General features: G+C 47.0%; 1 protein-coding gene across 13 annotated transcripts in view; it reads right to left on the reverse strand.

Annotated features, from left to right (window-relative positions):
- VWA5B2 (von Willebrand factor A domain containing 5B2) overlaps nt 1–23,744 on the reverse strand; it is a 136,748-nt gene that overhangs the window by 62,862 nt on the left and 50,142 nt on the right. For all 13 annotated transcript variants that reach the window (XM_063916629.1, XM_063916630.1, XM_063916628.1 and 10 more), the window contains 4 exons: nt 21,163–21,356; nt 20,905–21,036; nt 6,032–6,156; nt 5,648–5,821 (listed from right to left, as the gene is read on the reverse strand). In XM_063916629.1, the coding sequence (XP_063772699.1) occupies nt 5,648–5,821; nt 6,032–6,156; nt 20,905–21,036; nt 21,163–21,356 (625 nt within the window). The remainder of the gene's footprint in view (nt 1–5,647; nt 5,822–6,031; nt 6,157–20,904; nt 21,037–21,162; nt 21,357–23,744) is intronic.

The raw sequence follows: 23,744 nt of genomic DNA on the forward strand, positions 1-23,744 counted from the left end.
ATTCTTACTTTGCTTGGTGCGCATCTAACAATCATGACGTTTACAAGTTTAGTACGGCCAAACTTTTGGCCTTCCTACAACAGGGCCTGGACTTGGGCCTTTGGCTGGCCTCCCTCAAGGTTCATATTTCTGCCTTGTTGGTATGGTTTCAGAGAAAAATTGCGACTCTGCCTGATGTTCATACATTCACTCAGGGTGTTTTACTGATTCAACCTCCCTATGTCGCACCTGTGGCTCCTTGGGATTTGTCGGTGGTTCTGGACGCTTTGCAAGAGTCTCCGTTTGAACCTCTTGAATCTGCGGACCTTAAGTGGCTTTCCCTCAAGGTCTTGTTTCTGCTGGCTATTGCCTCTGCTAGACGGGTATAAGATTTGGGTGCCTTATCTTGTAGGTCCCCCTATCTGATTTTTCACCGTGATCGGGCGGTTCTTCGAACGCGCCCTGGTTATCTACCTAAGGTGGTGTCTTCTTTCCACCTTAACCAGAAGATTGTGGTTCTGGCCTTTGTCTCTCCGGATTTATCCTCCAAAGAGCGGTCTTTGGATGTGGTACGGGATCTCTGTATCTATGTGAAGAGGACAGCCTCCATTAGGAAGTCTGATTCTCTCTTTGTACTGTTTGGTTTTCACAATCGAGGCTGGCCTGCTAACAAGCAGACCTTGGCCAGATGGATTAGAATGGTGATTGCACATGCTTATGTACAGGCTGGCCTTCCAGCTCCTGCTACCAGCAAAGCCCATTCTACTCCGTCTGTTGGACCTTCTTGGACGGCCTGCCGTGGTGCGACCCTTGAACAATTGTACAGGGCATCTACGTGGTCCTCAGTGAACACGTTCATAAGGTTCTACGCCTTCGATACTTCCACATCCCAGGATGCTTCCTTTGGATGCCGAGCTCTTGTGCCCACTACAGTGCGTCCCCTCCCATAAGGAACTGCTTTAGGACATCCCCGATGCTATTCCCTGTGGAATACCAGTGTACCCCGCTGCAGAAAAGGAGATCTATGGTAAGAACTTACCTTTGTTAAATCTCTTTCTGCGAGGTACACTGGATTCCACAGGGCGCCCACCCTGACACACTTAGCTTCTTTGGGTTGGTATGGCATTAGCTGCTGATACCTTCTCCTGTCGTGAGAATGTGGTGTCTGTGGCTACTAACTGTTGTCGTCTCTTTTACCTGCTACTACATTGGACTGGTTGACAAAACTGAGCTCCTGTGCACGGAGGCGGGGTTATAGAGGAGGCGGCGCTGAGCATCTTGGGAACAGTCAAATCTTTTAGCCTGTTGGTGCCTCGGATCAAGATCCTACTCTACATGATGTTATTCCCTGTGGAATCCAGTGTACCTCGCAGAAAGAGATTTAACAAAAGTAAGTTCTTACCATAAATCTCCTTTTATAAAGCCCTAAAATAGATCCAACTAAATAAACAGTCAAACAAAGTACACATAACCAAAGAGTTAAGAAACATGTAGTAGACAACAAGGGAAGAAAATGCAGTGTCCCTGTCGAAAATGGCACAAGAGAACCCGCCCTTGTACTAAATGTTGCTGCTTCATTGCAGTTCACTAGTCAGGTTTTCGTGAAGCACTCTGCATTAGGAGCCGACGTTGCCAGGACATGGATGCCACCATCTTGCTCTAAGTCAGCTGACTGCAGTCTATCCAGTACTGGACTAGCCTTGCTGCACACAACCACTATGGCCAACCAGCAGCCAGAGCGCCCTAATTAAATCCCTCCAGGTGCGTCATCTATTGCCAGTACAATTTCTGAGGACCTTGTATGTCCTCTCTGACTGCTGTTCTCAGAGTTTAGCTCCACAGTACCACTCCCACTGCTACTGTGTAAGATCTGCCCAGTTAGACTTGCTGTTTACATATATCAGCTTGCTCCTGGTATCTGTTCAGTCCCAGTTTAATGCACAGTCCAAGTACCAGTGTCAGCACATCCTGCTGTTCCTATGGTACTACAAGTTATACCAGTCTAAGTACATCCTGCTGTTCCTGTCTATGGTACTACAAGTCAACTCCAGCCTCAGCACATACTGTGTTCATGTCTCCAGTGTTTTACAAGTCCAGGTATTCTATGTTGCAAGTCTTCTGTTCTTGTTGTAGCCGATAGCTATATCCCAGTTTACGCCTACTTGGTGCACTACAGATGTCAGCCTGCCAATCTGTACCAGAGAAGTCTACATTTATACTACGTTCCAGTGGCAACTGTTTATCCCTCTGAGCTTAAAGACGGTCTTCAGTTTCTTCCCTAGTGTTAGTAAACATTTCCTGCACAACTATCATCTCCTGCCAGCAGTATTGCAACATTATCATGGACTTCTATTAAGCGGATTGCTCTAAATTATATCTGCTCATGGTTCTGACACTGCACCAATTTCTTTGTTGTACATTAACTATATACAGGATTCCACCTGTCTTACCTCTGGACACTCCGACATCACTTTGTAATCATTTCACCTGCCCTGCTGGTAAGAGTGACTGTTACTGTGTCTAATCAAATCCTGAATTTAATACAGATTATTTTCTATGAAGAGGAACTTGCTCAGACCTCCTAGTTTTCTTCACACACCCTCCAGCTGTACTAACACCTTGGCCACTGCCACAGATCTAAACCAAACACAAATCTGGAAAGTCCCCCAGATGGATCAAGAGAAACAGATTTAATGGCAAGTAACAAAAATTCTATTTTCTCTTACATCCAATCTGCTCACCCTGGAGCTGTTCCAAAGCTGCTGGAAGGTACACCCAGCCACCGCAGACAGGAGCGGTTCTGGGTGCGGGCAAGCAGTGCCTGCTCCCGGGGCGCTGCGGCATGGGGGCGCAGCCGCAGTCACCCCGCAGGCATCGCCTCCTACCCGCACCCCGCTCCCCGGCTGCAGCAGACACTGTGGGCTGTGTGGGCGTCCGCTGCAGCCGGCTCCAGTGACAGACACTAGAGGTCAGTATTGACCTCTAGTGTCTGTGCGGCGCTGCTATGGGAGAGACGTCATGACGTCTCTCCCATAGAGAGAGAGGAGCCGCGGCGGCCAGACGGAGCAGCAGCAGCGGTCGGGAAGCAGGAGCGGGGTAGTGGTAAGTATTGTATTTTTATTTTTGTGTGTGTTTGACAGGGGGCACAACTACTGGGGGCACAGCAACAGGGGGCACAGCAGCAGAGGGCACAACTATTGGGGGCACAGCAGCAGAGGGCACAACAGGGGCACAGCAGCAGAGGGCACAACTATTGGGGGCACAACAGTAGAAGGCACAACTATTGGGGGCACAGCGACAGGGGACACAACTACTGGGGGAAAAGCATCAGGGGCGAACAACTACTGGGGCAAATCTACTGGGGGCAAAGCAACAGGGGGCACAGCGACGGGGCATGCCTACAGGGGGCACAACTACTTGGGGCAAATCAACTGGGGGGCACAACTACTTGGGGCAAATCTGGGGGCATAACTGTGGCCACGCCCCTCCCATATGAAGCCATGCCCCTACTTTTTGACGCGCGCCTCCGGCACGCACTAATTGTTTTGCCTGGGGGGGGGGGGGGGGGGGGGTGCCAATGGAAACTTTCGTACTGGGCACCACAAGGTGTAGAACCGACCCTGACCGTAGAGCACATAACTTTATGCCCGATGCTGGCGTCTTTAGCCACAAGTACACTGAATTTATAATATTTAGCATATGTATGAACAGAATACCAGGTGGCTGCCTTGCATAACTGCTCCACCACTGCACCATACCGCTCTGCCCAAGAGGCGCTCATGAACCTGGTCAAAGGAGCCATAATATGCTCTGAAACAGTAACATTTTCTGAAATGTATGCCAACCTCTCTTGTATTCCTCATACAGAACGAATTAGCTCGAAGCATTAGCTCGTAAGGCTCGCACAAAATCCAGTAATTTCCTTCACCTGACAACAAATCCTGAACCAAGGCAGGAATAACAAATTCCAGATTTAAATAAAAATGAGAACACCTTGGGCTGAAAAGACAGTGTAGGCCTCACAATAGCCTTATCCTGTTGAAAAATCAAATATGGAGACCGGCATGAAAAAGCTGCCAGCTCCAACACACAATGTGCAGAAGAAATTACCAATAGAAAAACAACCCTCCACATGACATGCTTAAATTGAGGTTTTTAAAATGCCGGCAACACTAAATTAAGAGCCCAAGGAGAGTTAAACATGCACCCACCACTGAAGAAGTCTGGACCTCAGGAATAGAAGACAACTTCCTCTGAAAAAGTAAATAAAACTCACAAACTGCTCCTGCAGCATGCTGGCACATAAGTAGACCAATTCCTGTTATTTCAGGTGTGGCTAATGGGACGTAGAGGCAGTGACGTGCGGTGAGGTCAGTGGCTGGGGAGGCACTGGCAGCTAATACCACACTGCCTCCAAAAAAAAGTTTTATTCGACAGGGTCTTCACCTGGGGCGGCGGCCATGCAAAAGAGCTTAAAGGCCGCCGCCCCCAGGTGAAGACCCTGTCTAATAAAACTTCCCAGGGCTTCCGGCGTCTTCACCTGGGGGGGGCGCCACCTCCCCAGGACTTCCAGCATCTTCACCTTGGGGGGGGGGGGGGGGGGTCGCCGCCTCCCCAGGGCTTCCGGCGTCTTCACCTGGTGGGTGGCGGCTGTTAAGCTCTTTTGCATAGCCGATCCAGGAATTCCACGGCGTCTTCTTTCTTCAGGAGCTCTTAATTACTCCTCCTCCGCCTTCGGACTGACGCCGCTGCCTCGCGCTGAACTAGGTCTGCCGGTGTGGACGGGGCGATGATGCGGCGAGCTGTGATTGGCTCGCAGTGGCCATCTTGAATTTTAAAAATGACGCTGAGGTGCCATTTTTAAAACTGGTACCGCTCCGCTGCCAAACTCTGCAGAATCAATCCAGGTATACTATCACATCCTGCCGCCCGCACCTCCGCCGCCACCGATGCCCACACAGTGATGACAGCGGATCCAGTGATGGATCCGCTGGCCAATCACTGTGACCTCACTGACAGGGGCGTGCTTTCATGGGTTGAAAGCACGTCCCTGTAAGAAAGCGGCACCTCTAATGGTGCCGCTTTCCCATGTTTTTTCAATGGGCTATTATTGCCCATGGCTTGGCCACGGCCACACCCTGCTCCCATACTTTTCCCCATTGACAACGGGAGGCACCCAAACACATCCTAACATTAGAAAGGATTAGATTAATATAAAGGAGATACTTATGACACAGAATATGTTTCATAAGTGTCTTCTTTGTATTATTTTAATCATTGCCTCCCCTGACTGCACGTCCCTGCGTACAGGGAAAAGCTAGTATACAAACAACTGTAGACTGGTCTGCCAACTTCTCACAGTGCCCCCTACAAACTATGGTGAGCAGTGTCCCACGATTGAATGCAATAGAAACTATAATGTCCACTGGTGACATTCATTTATCTTTATGTCAGTTTTTAATAGTTTCTTAGTTTATTTATAAAGCAATTACTACCCAAAATTGTTAATGGAATACTGTACTTGCCTAAAATTCAACCAATAAACTGGACTCAGGAGACATTGCTAACTGGAGTATTGTTCATGATAAATACAATTGAAGCTGCAATAATGAACATTAGTGCTGCCCGAGTCGCTGGTATTAGTAGAACACAGTGTACTTGCACTCACCCGGACATCGCGGGATGGCTCTCCCATCAGATGGACAAAAAATAGGACTTCACGGGTGACAGTGGGGAGATCAGAGCTGAGAGAGCTAAGGGCAGTAATGTCAGGACAAAAGTTTAGCATCAGCACTGGATTGAGAAGAAGATCTTTGTGAAAACGTCTCCGTACGAAGTTAACCTAGTATAAAGAAGACAGGACTGTCATTTCTCAAGTTGTGTATGTGCAACCAGGTCAAAATGTCCTACCCAGCCATACTAGTAGATTGTGAACAAATCAATAGGAACATCCATCATCCATGTCTGCTTTCCTGCAGGTTATACCACCTCTATCACTCATGTTGTTTGACCATCTTGGGTTTTATAATCTCAGTTATTTTACTGAACCCACCTGTCTTTCAGGATCACTAGATTTCTTCATTCCTCTAATGAAATCTTTTCTCTCTCTTATATGCATCTCATATTGTAAGAAATTCTTGACTCCTTTTTCAACAGATAGGTGGGGGACATGTGGTTCTGCAAATGTAAAATAATGAAGGTTACTCATTTCACTTTGATGGCAATACTCATCACTTCATACATTTTGTAATATAAAGCTATAGACTGTAGGAGAATACTGAATTATGGGAGTTGTTCAGGTTTGTTAGCAAATCAAAAATGTACACCAATGGGCAAAGCCATGTTGCACTGCAGGTGGGGCAGATGTAACATGTGCAGAGAGATTTAGGTTTGGGTGGGTTATATTGTTTCTGTGCATGGTAAATACTGGCTGCTTTATTTTTACACTGCAATTTAGATTTCAGTTTTAACACACCTCACCCAAATCTAACTCTCTCTGCACATGTTACATCTGCCCCACCTGCAGTGCACATGGTTTTGCCCATTAGTGTGCTTTTTTGGTTTGCTAACACACCTGAATAAGGCCCTATGTGCTTTCCTAATATTTAGGAGAAGTGCTTTCATATCCAGCCCCAACACAGTGAACTGACCATGTGCCTACCACATGCAGCTGCATCAATAGAATTATACAGAAGTTCAGGCATGTATATTCATTCTCTTTTTAGCCCTGTGAAATTGTACTTTATGGAGCCATAATACTTTGGCCACACAGTGCAAATACTTGCTACTTTATTTTTGCATTAGTGCGCCCATATCTATGGTTATGTAAGTTGCTTATTACTTTGAGATGGCGTAAACTGCAGGGTAACATAATGTCTCTCATTCTAATTATGAACATTATACTGTATTGGCATGCAAACAAAAAGATTTTGTGTTTAAGGACAAATATTTAAAAAAGTGTTAGAGTGATAAGTACATTGGGGGTACTCCCAATATAGCAACAGAACATCTTTCTCCATTTAAGATTATGGGGGGTATTCACTTAAGTGCGTTTTTTTTAGACTGGTCGAAAAAACTGCACTAATTCGACAGAGGGTATTCAATTGCGGGAGTTTTCGCTAGTTTTGTAATCCATTTTGTCCACGCCGTTTCACTTTTTTTTTTTTTTTAAATCGGCATGGGCGAAAATTGCACCCAAAAATGGGTGAAAACGAATGCAAATTCGCCAAAACACGTATATCGGCAGCGAAAGCCTATAAATGGGCGAAAAGTGCAGTTTTTTCGACTGGTCAAAAAAATAGGATCTTAATTACCTACCGGTAAATCCTTTTCTCGTAGTCCATAAGGGATATTGGGGAATTAGTATGATGGGGGTATAGACGGGGTCCAAAGGAGCCAGAGCACTTTAAAGTTCTTCAGCTGAGTGTGCTGGCTCCTCCCCTCTATGACCCCTCCCACAGGCAGTTATAGGTAAAAACGTGCCCGAAGGAGAAAGGACATATATGAGATTAGGAACATAACAATGAGTGGTGAGATTCACACACCAGCACACCATTAACATAAAACGACCAGCAACGGCTGAACAGGTAACCATATAAGAGACAACCTGCAGAAAAGTCAACGCACTAAGGTGGGCGCCCAATATCCCTTACGGACTTCGAGAAAAGGATTTACCGGTAGGTAATTAAAATCCTATTTCTCCTTCGTCCTAGAGGATGCTGGGGATTCCAAAAGGACCATGGGGTATAGACGGGATCCGCAGGAGACATGGGCACTTTAAGACTTTAAATGGGTGTGAACTGGCTCCTCCCTCTATGCCCCTCCGCCAGACCTCAGTTAGATTCTGTGCCCAGAGAGGCTGGGCACACACTAGGGGAGCTCTACAGAGTTTCTCTAGAAAAGACTTTCTGTTAGGTTTATTATTTTCAGGGAGCACTGCTGGCAACAGGCTCCCTGCTTCGTGGGACTGAGGGGAGAGAAGCAGACCTACTTCTGTGAGTTAAAGGCTCTGCTTCTTAGGCTACAGGACACCATTAGCTCCAGAGGGTCTCCCGCTCACAAACGGCACTTCACGGGTGCAGGGCGCAGGGAGAGCGCCCTGGGCAGCAATAAAACCTCTTTTAAGATCTGGCACAGAGGTATACAGTGCGCAGGCACTGTATACAGACCCCCGTCAGTATAAAAATAGCGGGACACAAGAGCGCCATTTAGGGGGCGGGGCTTCGTCCTTCCAGCTCTTATCAGCGCCATCTTTTCTCTTTACAGCAAGCTGCAGAGACGCTGGTCCTGGCCCTTCACTTCTGTCACAAGTACCAGGGTGCAAAAAAGGGAAGGGGGGGGGGGGGCACAGCATATTTGGTGTTGAATATATTTATATATAAAAGCGCCGCAAGGTCTGGGGCATTGTATATTCCTTCAGACCGGGGGAGGCGCTGGGTGTGAGCTGGCAAACTCCCTCTCTGTAGGGCCTTGCTGTGGGTTTGTTCCCTATAGCCCAGTGTGATAGTGGGTGTCGGTACGCGTCTGTCGACATGTCTGAGGCTGAATGCTGGTGTGGGGGCAGAACAGAATGTGGGAGTGACTCTGTCGGCACCGCCGACTGCTGATTGGGTAGATATGTGGAGTGTCTTAAATGCAAGTGTGGCTTTGTTGCATAAGAGATTAGACAAATCTCAGTCTCAGAACCAAGCATGGAGACAATCCATGGAAGATGTTTCGTCACAAACTCAGACCCCCTCAGGGTCACAAACGTTCGTTTACCCAGATAGCAGACACAGATACCGACACGGATTCGGACTCCAGTGTCGACTATAGTGATGCCAAATTGAATCCTAAACTGGCTAAGAGCATTCAGTACATGATTGTGGCAATTAAGGACGTGTTACATATCACGGAAGACCCTGCTGTGCCTGAGACAAGGGTCTGTATGCATAAGGGAAAGAAACCTATGGTAAGGTTTCCTCCCTCTCATGAACTGAACACTGTTTTTGAAAAGGCTTGGGATACTCCTGACAAAAAGTTGCTGATTACCAAGAGAATTTCTATGGCATCTCCATTTCCCTCTGAGGATAGGGTAAAGTGGGAGTCGACTCCCACGGTGGACAAAGCTCTAGCGCGGTTGTCCAAGAAGGTGGCGCTTCCGTCCCCTGTCATGGCAGCCCTGAAGGATCCTGCGGATCGTAAGCAGTAAACTACCTTGAAATCTATTTATGTCAGTACAGGTACGCTGCTCAGACCTGCCGTGGCATCGGCATGGGTGAGTAGCGCTATTGAAAAATGGGCAGATAACTTGTCATATGAAATTGACACCATGGATAGAGATAGCGTGCTTTTGACGCTGGGTCATATCAGGGACGCTGCAGTCTATCTAAAGGAGGCTGCGAGAGATATTGGCCTCTTGGGATCAAGGGCCAATGCCATGGCAATCTCGGCTAGGAGAGCGTTGTGGACTCATCAATGGAATGTTGATGCGGACTCTAAGAAGGCTATGGAGGCTCTGCCCTACAAAGGTGGCGTTTTGTTTGGTGAAGGCCTCGCGGACCTGGTATCTACAGCTACCGCGGGTAAGTCATCTTTTATACCTTTTGTCCCTCCACAGCAAAAGAAAACACCTCAGTATCAGATGCAGTCCTTTCGGTCTAATAAATTAAAAAAATGACGAGGGTCCTCCTTCCTTGCTGCTAGAGGTAAGTGAAGGGGAAAAAGATCGCCGGCTGTGGCAAGCTCCCAGGAGCAGAAGTCCTCCCTGGCTTCTAGCAAGTCCACCGCATGACGCTGCGGGAGTGCGCACCGGTGGGGGCACGTCTTCAGCTCTTCAGTCGGGTCTGGGCTCACTCAGGCTTAGATCCTTGGGTGCTGGAAATTGTGGCCCAAGGATACATACTGGAGTTTTAAGATTTCTGTCCTGTGGTGGCTCCAGAGTTCTCACCTTCTAGAGGGACGCCGGTTCGGGATCCAAGATTGGATCCTGGTAACCACGGATGCGAGTCTCCGAGGTTGGGGAGCAGTCACACAGGGACAAAATTTCCAGGGAAAATGGTCAAGCCAGGAAGCTTGTCTGCACATAAACATTCTGGAATTAAGGGACATCTACAATGGCCTTCTACAAGCGGAACATCTTCTTCGCGGCCTGCCCGTCCTGATTCAGTCGGACAACATAACAGCAGTGGCGCACAAACCGCCAGGGCGGAACAAGGAGCAGAGCGGCGATGGCGGAGGCCACAAAAGTTCTTTGCTGGGCAGAAAAATAGGCAAGCGCTCGGTCGGCGGTCTTCATTCCAGGCGTGGACAACTGGGAAGCAGACTTCCTCAGCAGACACGATCTCCATCCAGGAGAGTGGGGTCTTCATCAAGAGGTCTTTGCAGAAGTGACAAGTCGTTGGGGAATTCCTCAAATAGACATGATGGCGTCTCGCCTCAACAAGAAACTTCAGACATATTGTTCCAGGTCGAGGGACCCCCAAGCAGTAGCAGTGGACGCCCTAGTGACACCGTGGGTGTATCAGTCGGTCTATGTGTTCCCTCCACTTCCACTCATCCCAAAGGTGATCAGGATCATAAGAAGAACAAGGGTTCAGGCGATACTCGTTGTTCCAGATTGGCCACGGAGGGCCTGGTATCCGGATCTTCAGGAATTGCTCATAGGAGATCCCTGGCCTCTTCCTCTAAGAGAGGATCTGTTACAGCAAGGGCCGTGCGTGTTCTAAGACTTACCGCGGTTGCGTTTGACGGCGTGGCGGTTGAACGCAAAATCCTAGCTCGAAAGGGTATTCCCGGTGAGGTCATCCCTACTCTACTGAAAGTTAGAAGGAGGTAACGGCGAAGCATTACCACTGGATTTAGAGAAAATATGTGTCTTGGTGTGAATCCAAGAAGGCTCCTACGGAAGAATTTCAGCTGGGTCTGTGTCTCCATTTTTTACAAGCAGGTGTGGATGCGGGCCTAAAGATAGGCTCCATCAAAGTGCAGATTTCGGCCTTATCAATTTTCTTTCAAAGGGAATAGGCCTCGCTTCCAGAAGTACTGACTTTTGTGAAAGCCGTGCTGCACATCCAACCTCCATTTGTGCCCTCAGTGGCACCATGGGACCTTAACGTGGTGTTACAGTTCCTTATGTCACATTGGTTTGAACCTTTACAAACGGTTGAGTTGAAATTTCTCACTAGGAAAGTGGTCATGCTATTGGCCTTGGCATCCGCAAGGCGAGTGTCGGAATTGGCGGCTTTGTCTCACAAAAGCCCTTATTTGATTTTTCACGAGGATAGAGCGGAGTTGAGAACTCGTCAACAATTTCTACCAAAGGTGGTTTCTTCGTTTCACATGAACCAACCTATTGTGGTGCCTGTGGCTACTGAAGCCTTGGCTGATTCAAAGTCTCTCGATGTGGTCAGAGCTTTGAAAATTTATGTAGCCAGGACGGCTCGGAAAACTGAGGCTCTGTTTGTCCTGTATGCTTCCAACAAGATTGGGGCTCCTGCTTCTAAGCAGACTATTGCACGCTGGATCTGTAATGCGATTCAGCATGCTCATTCTACGGCTGGATTGCCATTATCGAAATCAGTGAAGGCCCATTCTACCAGGAAGGTGGGCTCATCTTGAGCGGCTGCCCGGGGAGTCTCGGCGCTACAACTTTGCCGAGCAGCTACTTGGTCGGGTTCAAACACTTTTGCAAAATTCTACAAGTTTGATACCCTGGCTGATGAGGACCTCATGTTTGCTCAATCGGTGCTGCAGAGTCATCCGCACTCTCCCGCCCGGTCTGGAGCTTTGGTATAAACCCCATGGTCCTTTTGGAGTCCCCAGCATCCTCTAGGACGAAGGAGAAAATAGGATTTTAATACCTACCGGTAAATCCTTTTCTCTTAGTCCGTAGAGGATGCTGGGCGCCCGTCCCAGTGCGGACTCTATCTGCAGTACTTGTTCATAGTTATTGCTTTTGTTACACAAAGGTTGTGTTTTTGGTCTCGATCAGCCTGTTGCTGATTTTTTTGGTTCATGCTGTTAACTGGTTTTAGTTAAATGCCATGTTGTACGGTGTGTTGTGGTGTGAGCTGGTATGTATCTCACCCTTGGTTAACAAAATCCTTTTCCTCGAAATGTCCATCTCCCTGGGCACAGTTCCTATAACTGAGGTCTGGAGGAGGGGCATAGAGGGAGGAGCCAGTTCACACCCATTTAAAGTCTTAAAGTGCCCATGTCTCCTGCAGATCCCGTCTATACCCCATGGTCCTTTTGGAGTCCCCAGCATCCTCTACGGACTAAGAGAAAAGGATTTACCGGTAGGTATTAAAATCCTATTTTTCTCTAGCATCCATAAGGGATATTGGGGAGACTTAGTACGATGGGGACGTCCCAAAGCTTCCAGAATGGACGGGAATGTGTGGAGACGCCTGCAGCACCGCCTGCCCGAAGTAGGTATCCTCTTTGGCCAGGGTATCAAACCTGTAAAACTTCACAAGGGTGTTCTTCCCCGACCAGGTAGCAGCTCGGCATAGTTGCAAGAATGAGACTCCCGGGCAGCCGCCCAGGAAGACCCCACTGATCTTGTAGAGTGGGCCTCCTGAGACTGTGGAACAGGTAAAGCAGCAAACACATAGGCCTGTTGGATAGTAAGCCGAAACCAAGGAGCAATGGACTGCTTAGAAGCAGGGCAACCCTTTTTCTGTGCATCATATAGCACGACAAGCAATCCATGTTTCTGATCCGAGACGTTCTCTTGACATAGATCTTCAAGGCTTGCATAGCATCCAATGCCTCCAGAGGAGCTGAAGTGCCAGAACTTGACGGAACCACAATAGGTTGATTCAAGTAGAACGCAGAGACAACCTTCGGCAGGAACTGCTGCCTAATCCTGAGCTCCACTCTGTCCTCATAAAAGACCAAGTAGGAAGTTTTACACGATAAGGTCCCCAATTCTGAGACACGCCTAGCAGAAGCCAGGGCCAATAACATCACCATCTTCCACATGAGGTACTTGTCTTCTACCATAATCAGAGGTTCAAACCAGGAGGACTGTAGAAATTCCAACACTACATTCAAATCCCAGGGTGCCGTGGGCAGCACAAAAGGAGGTTGTATGTGAAGTACCCCTTGCAAGAAGGTTTGAACTTCTGGCAACACTGCCAATTTCTTCTGGAAGAAAATTGATAGAGCTGAAATCTGGACCTTAATGGAACCCAGACGTAAGCCCTTAACCACACCAGCCTGCAGGAAACGTTCCAAGTGAAACTCCGCAGGCGGATACGTGCGTTCCTTGCACCAAGAGATATCTTCTCCAGATATGACATTATTGTGTTTTGACGTCACAGGTTTCCTGGCCTGAAACATGGTAGCAATAACCCTTTTGGAAAGACCCTTGCGAGCTAGGATATTCCGCTCAACCTCTATGCCGTCAAACGAAGTCGCCGTAAGTCCAGGTAGACGAACGGTCCTTGTTGAAGATCTCTTCTCATTGGCAGAGGCCAAGGGTCTTCGACGGACATGTCCAGGAGATCCACGTACCACGCCCTCTGATGCCAATCCGGGGCAATCAGAATTGCCTGGAGTCTTTGATTCCTGATTCGCTTTAGCACCCTTGGGAGCAATGGAATCGGAGGAAACAGGTAGACCAGCCAGTAAGGCCAAGGCGACGTCAGTGCATCTACTGCCCTCACCTGAGGGTCCCTGGTTCATGAGCAATACCAGCAAAGCTTCTTGTTGAGTCGAGAAGTCATCATGTCTATTTGTGGGCAGTCCCACCGGTCGATGACCCGCTGAAACACCTGATGGTGGAGTCCCCACTCTCCCGGGTGGAGATCGTGACGACTCAGGAAGTCCACTTCCCAGTTATCTACTCCCGGAATGAAGATTGCGGACATTGCTCTTGCATTTCTTTCTGCCCAGAGGAGTATCTTTGACACCTCTCACATACAGGCCCTGCTTTTTGTCCCTCCTTGCCGATTGATGTACGCCACTACTGTGGTGTTGTCCGACTGAAATTGGATTGTGTGATCCCTGAGTAGAGGAGAGGCCTGAATCAGAGCATTGTAGATCGCCTGAAGTTCCAGAATGTTGATCAGAAGTAGGGCTTCGTGGGCTGACCACCTGTCCTGGAACGGAGCCCCCTGGGTGACAGCTCCCATCCCCTCAGACTCGCATCCGTCATGAGGAGGATCCAATCCAGAATCCCGAAACTTCAACGTTCCAGTAGGTTTGAGGACTGCAGCCACCACAGGAGGGAAATCCCGGCCTGAGGTGACAGCCGTATTATCCGGTGCATCTGAAGATGTGATCTGGACCACTTGCTCAGGAGATCCAATTGAGATGTTCCTGCATGGAATCTTCCATACTGGATCACCTCGTATGAGGTTACCATTTTCCCCAACAATCTTATGCAAAGATGGATGTATATTCGACTGGGCCTGAGAACCATTCAGACCATCTCCTGAAGTGTTCTTGCTTTGTCCTCTGAGAGGAATACTTTCTGGGCCACAGTATCCAGCAGCATTCCCAGGAACAGGAGCCACTGAGTTGGCTCCAGGTGGGATTTCTGTAAATTGAGCATCCACACATGGTGTGACAGAAGTTGGATAGTGCGGTCTATATGGAGCAACAAAAGCTCCCTGGATCTTTACCTTATCAAAAGATCGTCCAGATAAAAGACAATATTGACCCCCTGGACCCAGAACATCATCTCCGCCATCACTTTCGTGAACACCCTCAGAGCTGTGGACAGGCCGAAGGGTAGCGCCTGGAATTGGTAGTGATTGTTCAGCAGGGCAAACCTCAGGTAAGCCTGGTGAGGCGGCCAAATCGGGATATGGAGAGAGGCGTCTTTTATATCCAGGGAGACCATGAACTCCCGTTCTTCCAGGCCCGCAATCACTGCTCGCAAGGATTCCATCTTGAACTTGAAAACCTTCAGGTAAGGGTTCAAGGATTTTAGATTCAAAATGGGCCTTACCGAACCGTCCGGTTTTGGTACCACGAACAGGTTGGAGTAGTAACCCTTTTCCTGTTGTTGCAGTGGTACTGGAACAATGACTTGGGTGTGGACCAATTTTAGGATGGACTGTTGCAGCGTAACACGCGTATTCTCCAAAGCTGGTAAGCTTGATTTGAAAAATCGTTATGGAGGAGTGCCATCGAACTCCAGCTTGTAGCCCTGAGAAATTAGGTCCTTTACCCAGGTATCCTGGCAGGAGCTTTCCCAGATGCATCGGAAGTGACGCAGCCGAGCTCCCACCTCGAGATACCCTCAGGGTGGGTGGGCACCGTAATGCTGAGGCCTTAGTGGCAGCCAAACTGGTTCTCTCCTGAGAATCTGCGATTGCTGGTTTTCTTGTCTTACCTCTGGGGCCTCTAGCCGCATTGGAGGCACCTCTGGCCCTAGATCTAAATCTGTTAGACCGAAAGGACTGGTATCTCCTTGAGGGTCACAAAGGACACGTGCAGTGTCCTGAATGTGTTTTAGGAGAGTCACCGTAGTGACCAGGGACATATCTCCTAAGAGGCCCACCTGAATTTGAGTAGCCCACATATGAATGACATAAGTCATCCAGCAACCTGCTATGACCGGTCTTTGGGATATACCTGCTGCTGTGTAAACAGATTTCAGTGTAGTCTCTATTTTTCTATCCCCAGGGTCCTTTATGGTAAAGGAGCCCGGAGCTGGCAGTACCGCCTTTTTAGATAGGCAAGAGACTGATACGTCAACAGCCGGGGGTTCTTCTCAGAGTTTCCTGCCTTCAGGAGCAAATGGAAGTGTGTGCAAAAACCATCTTGACACTTGGTATTTCTTATCTGGATTTTTCCTGGCTAACTTAAATAGGTCATCTAACTCTGCAGAATCAGGGAAAGTGACACTGAGTTTGTTCTGTGTTAAGAAAAACGACTGCTGTGCCACAGCGTCCTCTAGAGGGACTGTATACCTCGATTGAGGGGATCAATACCCTGTGTAGAAGGGGAATCCCCAGTAACAGGATCCAATTCCTCCCCCTCCTCGTGTATTTTCTCATCAGAGTCTGAGAGTAAAGTAGATAACCTATGCTTCTATGGTCCTCATCTAGAGATGGGGGGCTGTGGAACATCCGCCATTGCAGCTAGGTCTACAACAGCCTGCTGCAGTTGCTGTGTTGTCTGAGTATTAGCAGTGAGCTGAGGTGACATATCTGACATCATGGATTTTATGGCACCTAGCAAGGAAGGCTCCTGACCCTCCCCCCCCCCCAGCCCCCTCACTGAGTTGTGAGGACTGGCTGCATTGTTCACATGATATGGAGCCAGATGTAGAGGGAGAGAATCTGGTGTGACATACACTGCATAATTGGTATTTTACCATGGTCACAGTAAACACCACTTATATACACATACACACAGACAAGTAATACTGCCCTTACTGTATGTGAGAGGGAGACAGAGAGAAGGGAACAGCACTCCCAAGCTAAACAGCCCCAGTGAGGCTGCAAGCTGTTATATCACGGTGTAACACCGGAGTATTAGTCCTTTTTAGGACAGAGATCGTGTACAATAGCGGCTCTCCCCCTTTGCTACATCCCTGTACCAGTTTTCCTGCGTATACTGAGTGTCTGGAGGAGCTGTGCGTGCCTGCTGCAGCTGTAAGCACTGGATGGCGCTCTGAGGAAGCTCCGCCCCCTGCAATGGCGCCAGAGCTTCAGTGATATTTGTATTGGCAAAGTCTTCCTATAAGTGTAAAACATCACAGCAAGTGTTAGTTTTCACTACCGCTGCCAGTGTACACAGGGGGGCTATAGCGGGTCCCCCCCAGAAGGGTCCCGTATGCCGCCCCCACGTTTTTGCCGCACCAAGAACCGGGTGACCGCCATAGCGGGGCCCCCGGTTTGTACTCACCACCGTCGTCACCTTCAGGCAACGTTAGGGGTGTGCGGCGTGTTGTGATTGTGACCGCTAAGGCGCAGTGTCCCGCTGTGCAACAACCTCTCAGGACGGTGGTCCTGCAGCGGGGAAGCGGCTCTGACACCTTACAGAGGCCGGTGACCGCCTCCCACCTAACTCCCACAGTGCAGGTATGCTGTTGCCCAAACAGCATACCTAAAATAATAAAGTTTTAAAAGAAACTGAAGAAAACTCACTGGAGCTCCAGAGTGTGCATCCTCTCCTGAGGGCACTTTTTTCTAAACTGCCTGTGGGAGGGGGCATAGAGGAGAGGAGCCAGCACACCCAGTTGAAGAAATTTAAAGTGCACCGGCTCCTTTGGACCCCGTCTACACCCCCATCGTACTAATTCCCCAATATCCTTTTTGGATGCTAGAGAAAACGGCACTAATTGAATACCCCCCTATAGGTGCAGTTCTATGAAATGTAATAAAGTCCAAATATGACACATAAAATGAAGATAGTCATGTTGCCATCATGCTTTACATAAGACAGGAATTGGGTTCAAGAGATTACTATTTTAGGAATAGACTAGACAGTGACATTTCTACTAAGCACATAACCATCTACAATCCCACAAATGGATTTGGATGGACATGCTTGCCAATACCTTAATGTGGTGCAACTATATATTTGGAAGGTAGTAAAGTGGGCTAATATGTACAAAACCAATTTGCACATTTTACAGTTTGTAGATGAAATGTTCTAACTGGATATATTTGTTCTTTGTCATTGCTTGTGTCATTGAGCTTCTGCAGTGATTAGGCTAATGTAGTCTTCTTATCTAATGACCTGTGTATCCTGTAAACTATGGAGATTGGCTGCAATATACTTCTGTAGGTTTAAAATGTATGGAAATAGTGTAATCCAGTGGTTCTTGACTCATGGAATCATAGAGTATCAGCATTCTTTCCCAGCACCCCTAAGAAAAAAATGTTACTGAGAAATTCAGCAAAAATTATTAAATGTAAGTAAATTATCCTCATCTGTCATCCTTAGTGTCAATTAAGTGATGGTGGGCAAACATAATTTATACTGGCAGGCACAAGTATTGGTTTGCCTATCACCCAAGACCATAAATAACTTGATTTGGTCCTAGATCACCAATCCATGGCACTCTTGGAAGGGCCCAGAGAGAACCACTGGTGTAATCTGTTTTAGTAAACAGAAGTTGCTGAGCAGTCAGTTCCACCAGTAGGAACATTGTTACATAATTTATAATCCATGCTATTCCCACATTTACTCCTACTACACACCTGTCTGGAGGCAGCCTGAAGATGAGGATTTTACTCCTGTATACCTGCAATTCAGGAACGATCACACACTCCCATGATGTGTGAACATGGTTTCCAAATACATACTCATATTGGCCTCCTTACACCTTAAGCCAGAGGTTTCAAATCATGGTCCCCAAGACACACTAACAGTCAAGGTTTTAAAGGATGGCTATACTTGAGCATAGGTGACTTAACTAGTACCTCAGTTATTTTGATTTCATAATGTGTGCACAATCATGGCTATCACTAAAGCCTGGACTGTTAGGGGGATATTCAATCAGTATCTGATTGCCACACCAAAGCAATTCAATCAGCAGGGATTACCTCATGCATGAATGCTCGATGTTGGACTGAACAACGCAGCAAAGTCCACAACATATCGGCAAAATTAGGCATTCATGCACTGGGAAATCCCATTGATTCCGCAGTTTATGCAGAATCAGTGACTTTCAGGGGGAAAATTTGATTTAATTGAACAGCCTTTACCTGCATCGTGGGGATTTGAACAGGCAATTAACCGCGGGGTGGAATATCTCTCTTATAGGCCCTACACACTGGCCGATTTTCTGAAAGATATGAACGATCTCGTTCATAAATGAACGAGAACTCGTTCATATCTTTCAGTGTGGAGACTCCAGCGATGAACGATGCGCGGCCCCGCGCTCGTTCATCGCTGGTCTCCCGTCGGCTGTGCATGCAGGCCAATATGGACGATCTCGTCCATATTTGCCTGCACTTCAATGCAGCCGCGTGACGGGGGGAGTGAAGAAACTCCACTCCCCCCGTCACTGCCCCCCGCCGCCGGGTCGCTCGTCGGCCGTATCCGCCGTCGGGCAGCTCGGTGGCGGGTCGGCCAGTGAGTAGGGCCCCTTAGTGTGCCATGAAGACCAAGGTTGTGAAATACTGCCTTAAGCCAATTAGCATTTGGATATTTATTTGATATTCAGTGAAGAGCTCATTTTAAGTTTATGGCTGCGAAGATGAACTGCCGTGAACAGGGAAAGTATGTACCATATATGCATACTGGGAATGGTGATTTGAATACGAATGGTACAAAGTGCTCATTTCATCTGAATATTTTGCTTCTTGTGTACAAAAATATATACTTTTTGCACATAACAGGAAGGCAGTCAGGTCCAGTATAAAATTCTTCAGGAGTATAGTTCTATTTAAGCTTTATCTTAGAACAGTTGTATTCAACCTTTTTTTTTTTTTTTTTTATAGCAAGAACCCGATCGCTTGTCTACAGCAAAGAGGGGAGTTTGTAATAAAATGTATTTAATATCTGGAAATCAGGAACCTACAAAGTGTAGTCTTAGATTCCACTCTGAGCACCACAGGCTGCACACCCTTATTCTAGAATATTCTGCATTTGTATCAATGTTTATGTTTTTCAATTGCACTAGAGGCCACTGACCCATGCCACAGTGGGGCACATCCCCAGCACCTGGGAACTACATCCATTGAAAAGGGAAGGAGGGGGGCAGTTTAAGGGAAGCTGGAACATAGGGGGTGATTCAGAGCTGATCATAGATGTGCTAAATTTAGGACATCTAAGATCAGTTTCTCTGACATGCGGGGGACACCCAGCACAGGGCTAGTCCCCCCACATGTCAGCCCCTGCCCCCCCCCCCCCCCCACCCCACGCAGGTGCAAAAGCTTTCACACCTGCCAAGTAGCGCCCTACCTGTGCAGCCTAGCTGGGCTGGCAGGCGGCTACCCGCCACGTTCTGTGTCACAGTGTGTGAAGCCACGCAGCCGCCGCACGTGCGCGCTGTGTAAAGTGCAAAATTCAAATAGGGGAGCCACACCAACTGCCAGCGAGTCCCGGCTGGCGATGTTTTTGGCAGTGTTTGGGGTGGCAGTTGGTGTGGCTCCCTTATTCGAATTTTGGACTGCGCTGCACTAAAATATGTTATTTTAGTGAACAGTAACATAAAAAAAATTAAGTCCAAGACTGTTCCAGAATACTGGGCCACAGCACATGTAATCCGCTTTAGGGACTATGGGCCTAATTCAGCATGGATCGCTAATCTGAGAAATTGCAGTTGTCTGCAAGTAGAAAGGCGCCACCCCGACAGAAAGAAAAAACACCCCCTGCAAATTTGCAAATGCATCGCAGATCGCTATCCATTTGCAGATGCATATGCAATTTCCGGAACAAATAAGATTTTTTGCCATCTGAGCAAATGTGAGCAGGTCTGAGGCTGCCACTAATCTGCAACTGAGACGGCCTGGCAGCGGTCTGCGATGACGTCAGAGACCCTCCCCAAAAACACCTGGCCACACCTGCGTTTTTTATGACTCGCCCCAAAAAAAGCAGGTTTTACTGCCCAGAAACGCCAGCTTCCTGTCAGGCAAAGAGCGGCTACAATGCAATTACGATCTGTACGCAATTTCTGCCGCTATTACCCTTCGTGTGTGCACAATGCAACGTTACGCATACACAGTCGTTCGATAATTGCTCAATTGGCAATTTCTCTGATTAGCGATCCATGCTGAATTAGGCCCTATGTACATCTAACCATAGCCTAGGCATACCAGCTACAACCTTTTCAACTTCTAGATTTGTTTACCACTATTTGTTGATAACCTAAAAAATTGAGGTGGTATTTTCTGATATTAGCGTTTCCCACAGACATTATCAGAGCATACTGCTCTGCTGGTGTGACTGCAGCCTTTCATTGTTACCCACTGACAGAAATTTCCACTTTTTATCACTTGTCACTGCACGTCTGCATTTCCCACCACTTACCACTAGGGTGCAGAATGATTTCCAGTGCACGATCACACATATACTCTTCAGCCAAACTGATCCAGATGGAGGAAGCGGAGAGAGCAAAGGGACTTGCATCAGCACGAAGAGCATGAGACGGACTCTCTATACCTGCAGAAAGGCATGATATTATATTAACCTTTGTCTATTAATTGCTCTACCCTATGTCAATTACTCCTCTCTCTATTATGAATGTATTCTAGCACAAACAAAACATTATGCATGTATAGTACATACCTGCCAGAAGACAAGGGCCCTGAACCTGTAGACGAAAGCTAAACCGATAACGCTGTGGATTGGTAGCCAAGCCAGTGAGAGCTGCAGAGAGGGATCTAGGATGCATGGAGGGCAGTATTTGGGGAGGAGAATCTGCCAGCTGTACCCAAGGACTTCCCCCTGCCCCACTCATACCCCCAAAACAACTGGCAGGACTGTAAGGCAGAGAATAATAGAATGGTTATAATCCAAAAAGCACATTCTGCTCATACTGTATGTTCATGTAGCGAGAGCAAGGGATTAGATCAAAAGGGTCTCCACCAAAATAAGCAAATGTGCTACATAATCAAAACAAAATGTTCACACAAATATGTATATTAACGTTTCAACAACTGGACAGAAGGGGAAATAGTTATCCTTACGATGCTGTTTTAGGTCCGAATTATGACTTCTCAATTGTGTCTAATATTTTCGGTCTTGTTTTCTCAACAAATGTGGATAAGTTCAGGAAAACTGATGTGTATATAAAATAGCTGCTTCCACCACAGAAGTGAAAATTACAATACACTGAAAATCCCACAGGTGTATCTTTAAACACCTGCATAAGGTGCTCTGCTTAGGTTATATATTGTTTATAACAGCGGAATGACGCTTCTGGCTGTTTCAATAGCTGTGCCAATAAGCATTCACTTGGAACTCAATCCCAGGCTTGCCATTCATAGTTTGTAGCAGCACAAAATGATGACATGAACACTTTCCTGCCTACCTAAATCAAACACAGTAACATGGAATCTGGTCATGGTGGAACTACGTGGGTGTAACTAATAAACAAGACTTTGCCAGTAAGCTCTTGCAGACACTTACAGGCCCATTTATCAACACATGGCAATAGGGCGATATAATATCACATATTGTCATAATGTATCAATGAAAATATTGCAGAAACAATACTGACACAGGAGGCTTAACTTATCGCTTGGGGACCCAGATAGCCAATATAGGCATGAAGAAGAGGACAGAAAGCCAGGGCTTGAGCTTTTAACCTCGTAAAAAGATAGGGTGACATAACTACCACAAAAACACTCATGTTTATGTTTGCAACAGATTCGGCTTTTTTGCCGTTTAAACAACATATCACTCAGTAACCGTTAGGAACTTTGAGAAGAAGCTGCTCAGCAGCTGTGTTACATCATTGGTGACCTCAGAATATACAATGATAAGAATTTAGTTGGGGCAAGGAGAAGGGGTGGCATTTTACTAGTGTCTGTGTTGGAATGAAATAGGGGCAAGCTATTTCACCTAATCAATGGCAACATATCAACGTAATTATGTAGCAGCAGCCGACACATGACAAGTATCACAGGTATCCTACTCCATGGCAGCAGCAAGTGCTTAGGACAGGATTCTGATTTGGAAGCAAAAAAAAAAAGTAAGTAACTGTGCACCTGGACAAAACCATGTTGCACTGTAGGTGGGGCAGATGTAACATGTGCAGAGAGAGTTACATTTGGGTGTAGTGTTTCATAGAAACATAGAATTTGACGGCTAATAAGAACCACTTGGCCCATCTAGTCTGCCCCTTTTTTTTTTTACCATATTTTTATCTCAAATCTTATTTGATCCTTATTTCTTTGTAAGGATATCCTTATGTCTATCCCATGCATGTTTAATTGCTCTACTGTCTTAGCATCTACCACCTAATGGGAGGCTGTTCCACCTGTCCACTACCCTTTTTGTGAAGTAATTTTTCCGCAAATTTCCCCTGAACCTACCTACCTACCTCCCTCCAATCTCAGTGCATGTCCTCGTGTCCTATTGCTTCTCTTCATTTGAAGAATGTTTCCCTCCTGGACTTTGTTAAAACCCTCAATATATTTGAAAGTTTCTATCATGTCCCCCCTTTCCCTTCTCTGCTCCAAACTATACATATTGAGATTTTTTTGTCTTCCTGGGTATGTTTTGTGATGTAGGCCATGCACCATTTAGTTGCCCTGCTTTGTACATGTATTAATATCCTTTTGAAGCTATGGCCTCCAGAACTGGACACAGTATTCTAGATGAGGCCGTGCCAATAACCTATACAGTGGCATTATTGCTTCTTTCTTTCTGCTACTGATTCCTCTCCCAATGCAGCCAAGCATCTGACTAGTCTTCCTCATTGCTTTGTTACATTGCTTACCTGCCTTTAAGTCACCTGAAATAGTGACTTCTAGATCCCTTTCCTCTGCAGTAATTTCTGGTATAGTGCCATTAATACTATATTTAGCCTTAGGATTTTTGAGACCCAAGTGCATGATTTTGCATTTTTTGGCATTAAATTGTAATTGCCACAATCTTGACCATTCCTCTAGTCTACCTAGATCCTTAATCATTTGTTTTACCCCTCCTGGTGTGTCTATCCTGTTGCATACCTTTGTGTCATCTGCAAAAAGGCATACTTTCCCTTTAATGCCATTTGGAACGTCCGCAATAAAGATATTAAAAAGCATTGGTCAAAGTACAGATCCCTTGGGTACTCCACTGGTAACATTTCCCTCCTGTGAATGCACTCCATTTACTACAACTCTCTTTTTTCTATCCTGCAAACAAGATCTTATCCATTC

This window comes from Pseudophryne corroboree, chromosome 4 (genome assembly GCF_028390025.1).
Source record: "Pseudophryne corroboree isolate aPseCor3 chromosome 4, aPseCor3.hap2, whole genome shotgun sequence".
Classification (NCBI taxonomy): domain Eukaryota; kingdom Metazoa; phylum Chordata; class Amphibia; order Anura; family Myobatrachidae; genus Pseudophryne; species Pseudophryne corroboree.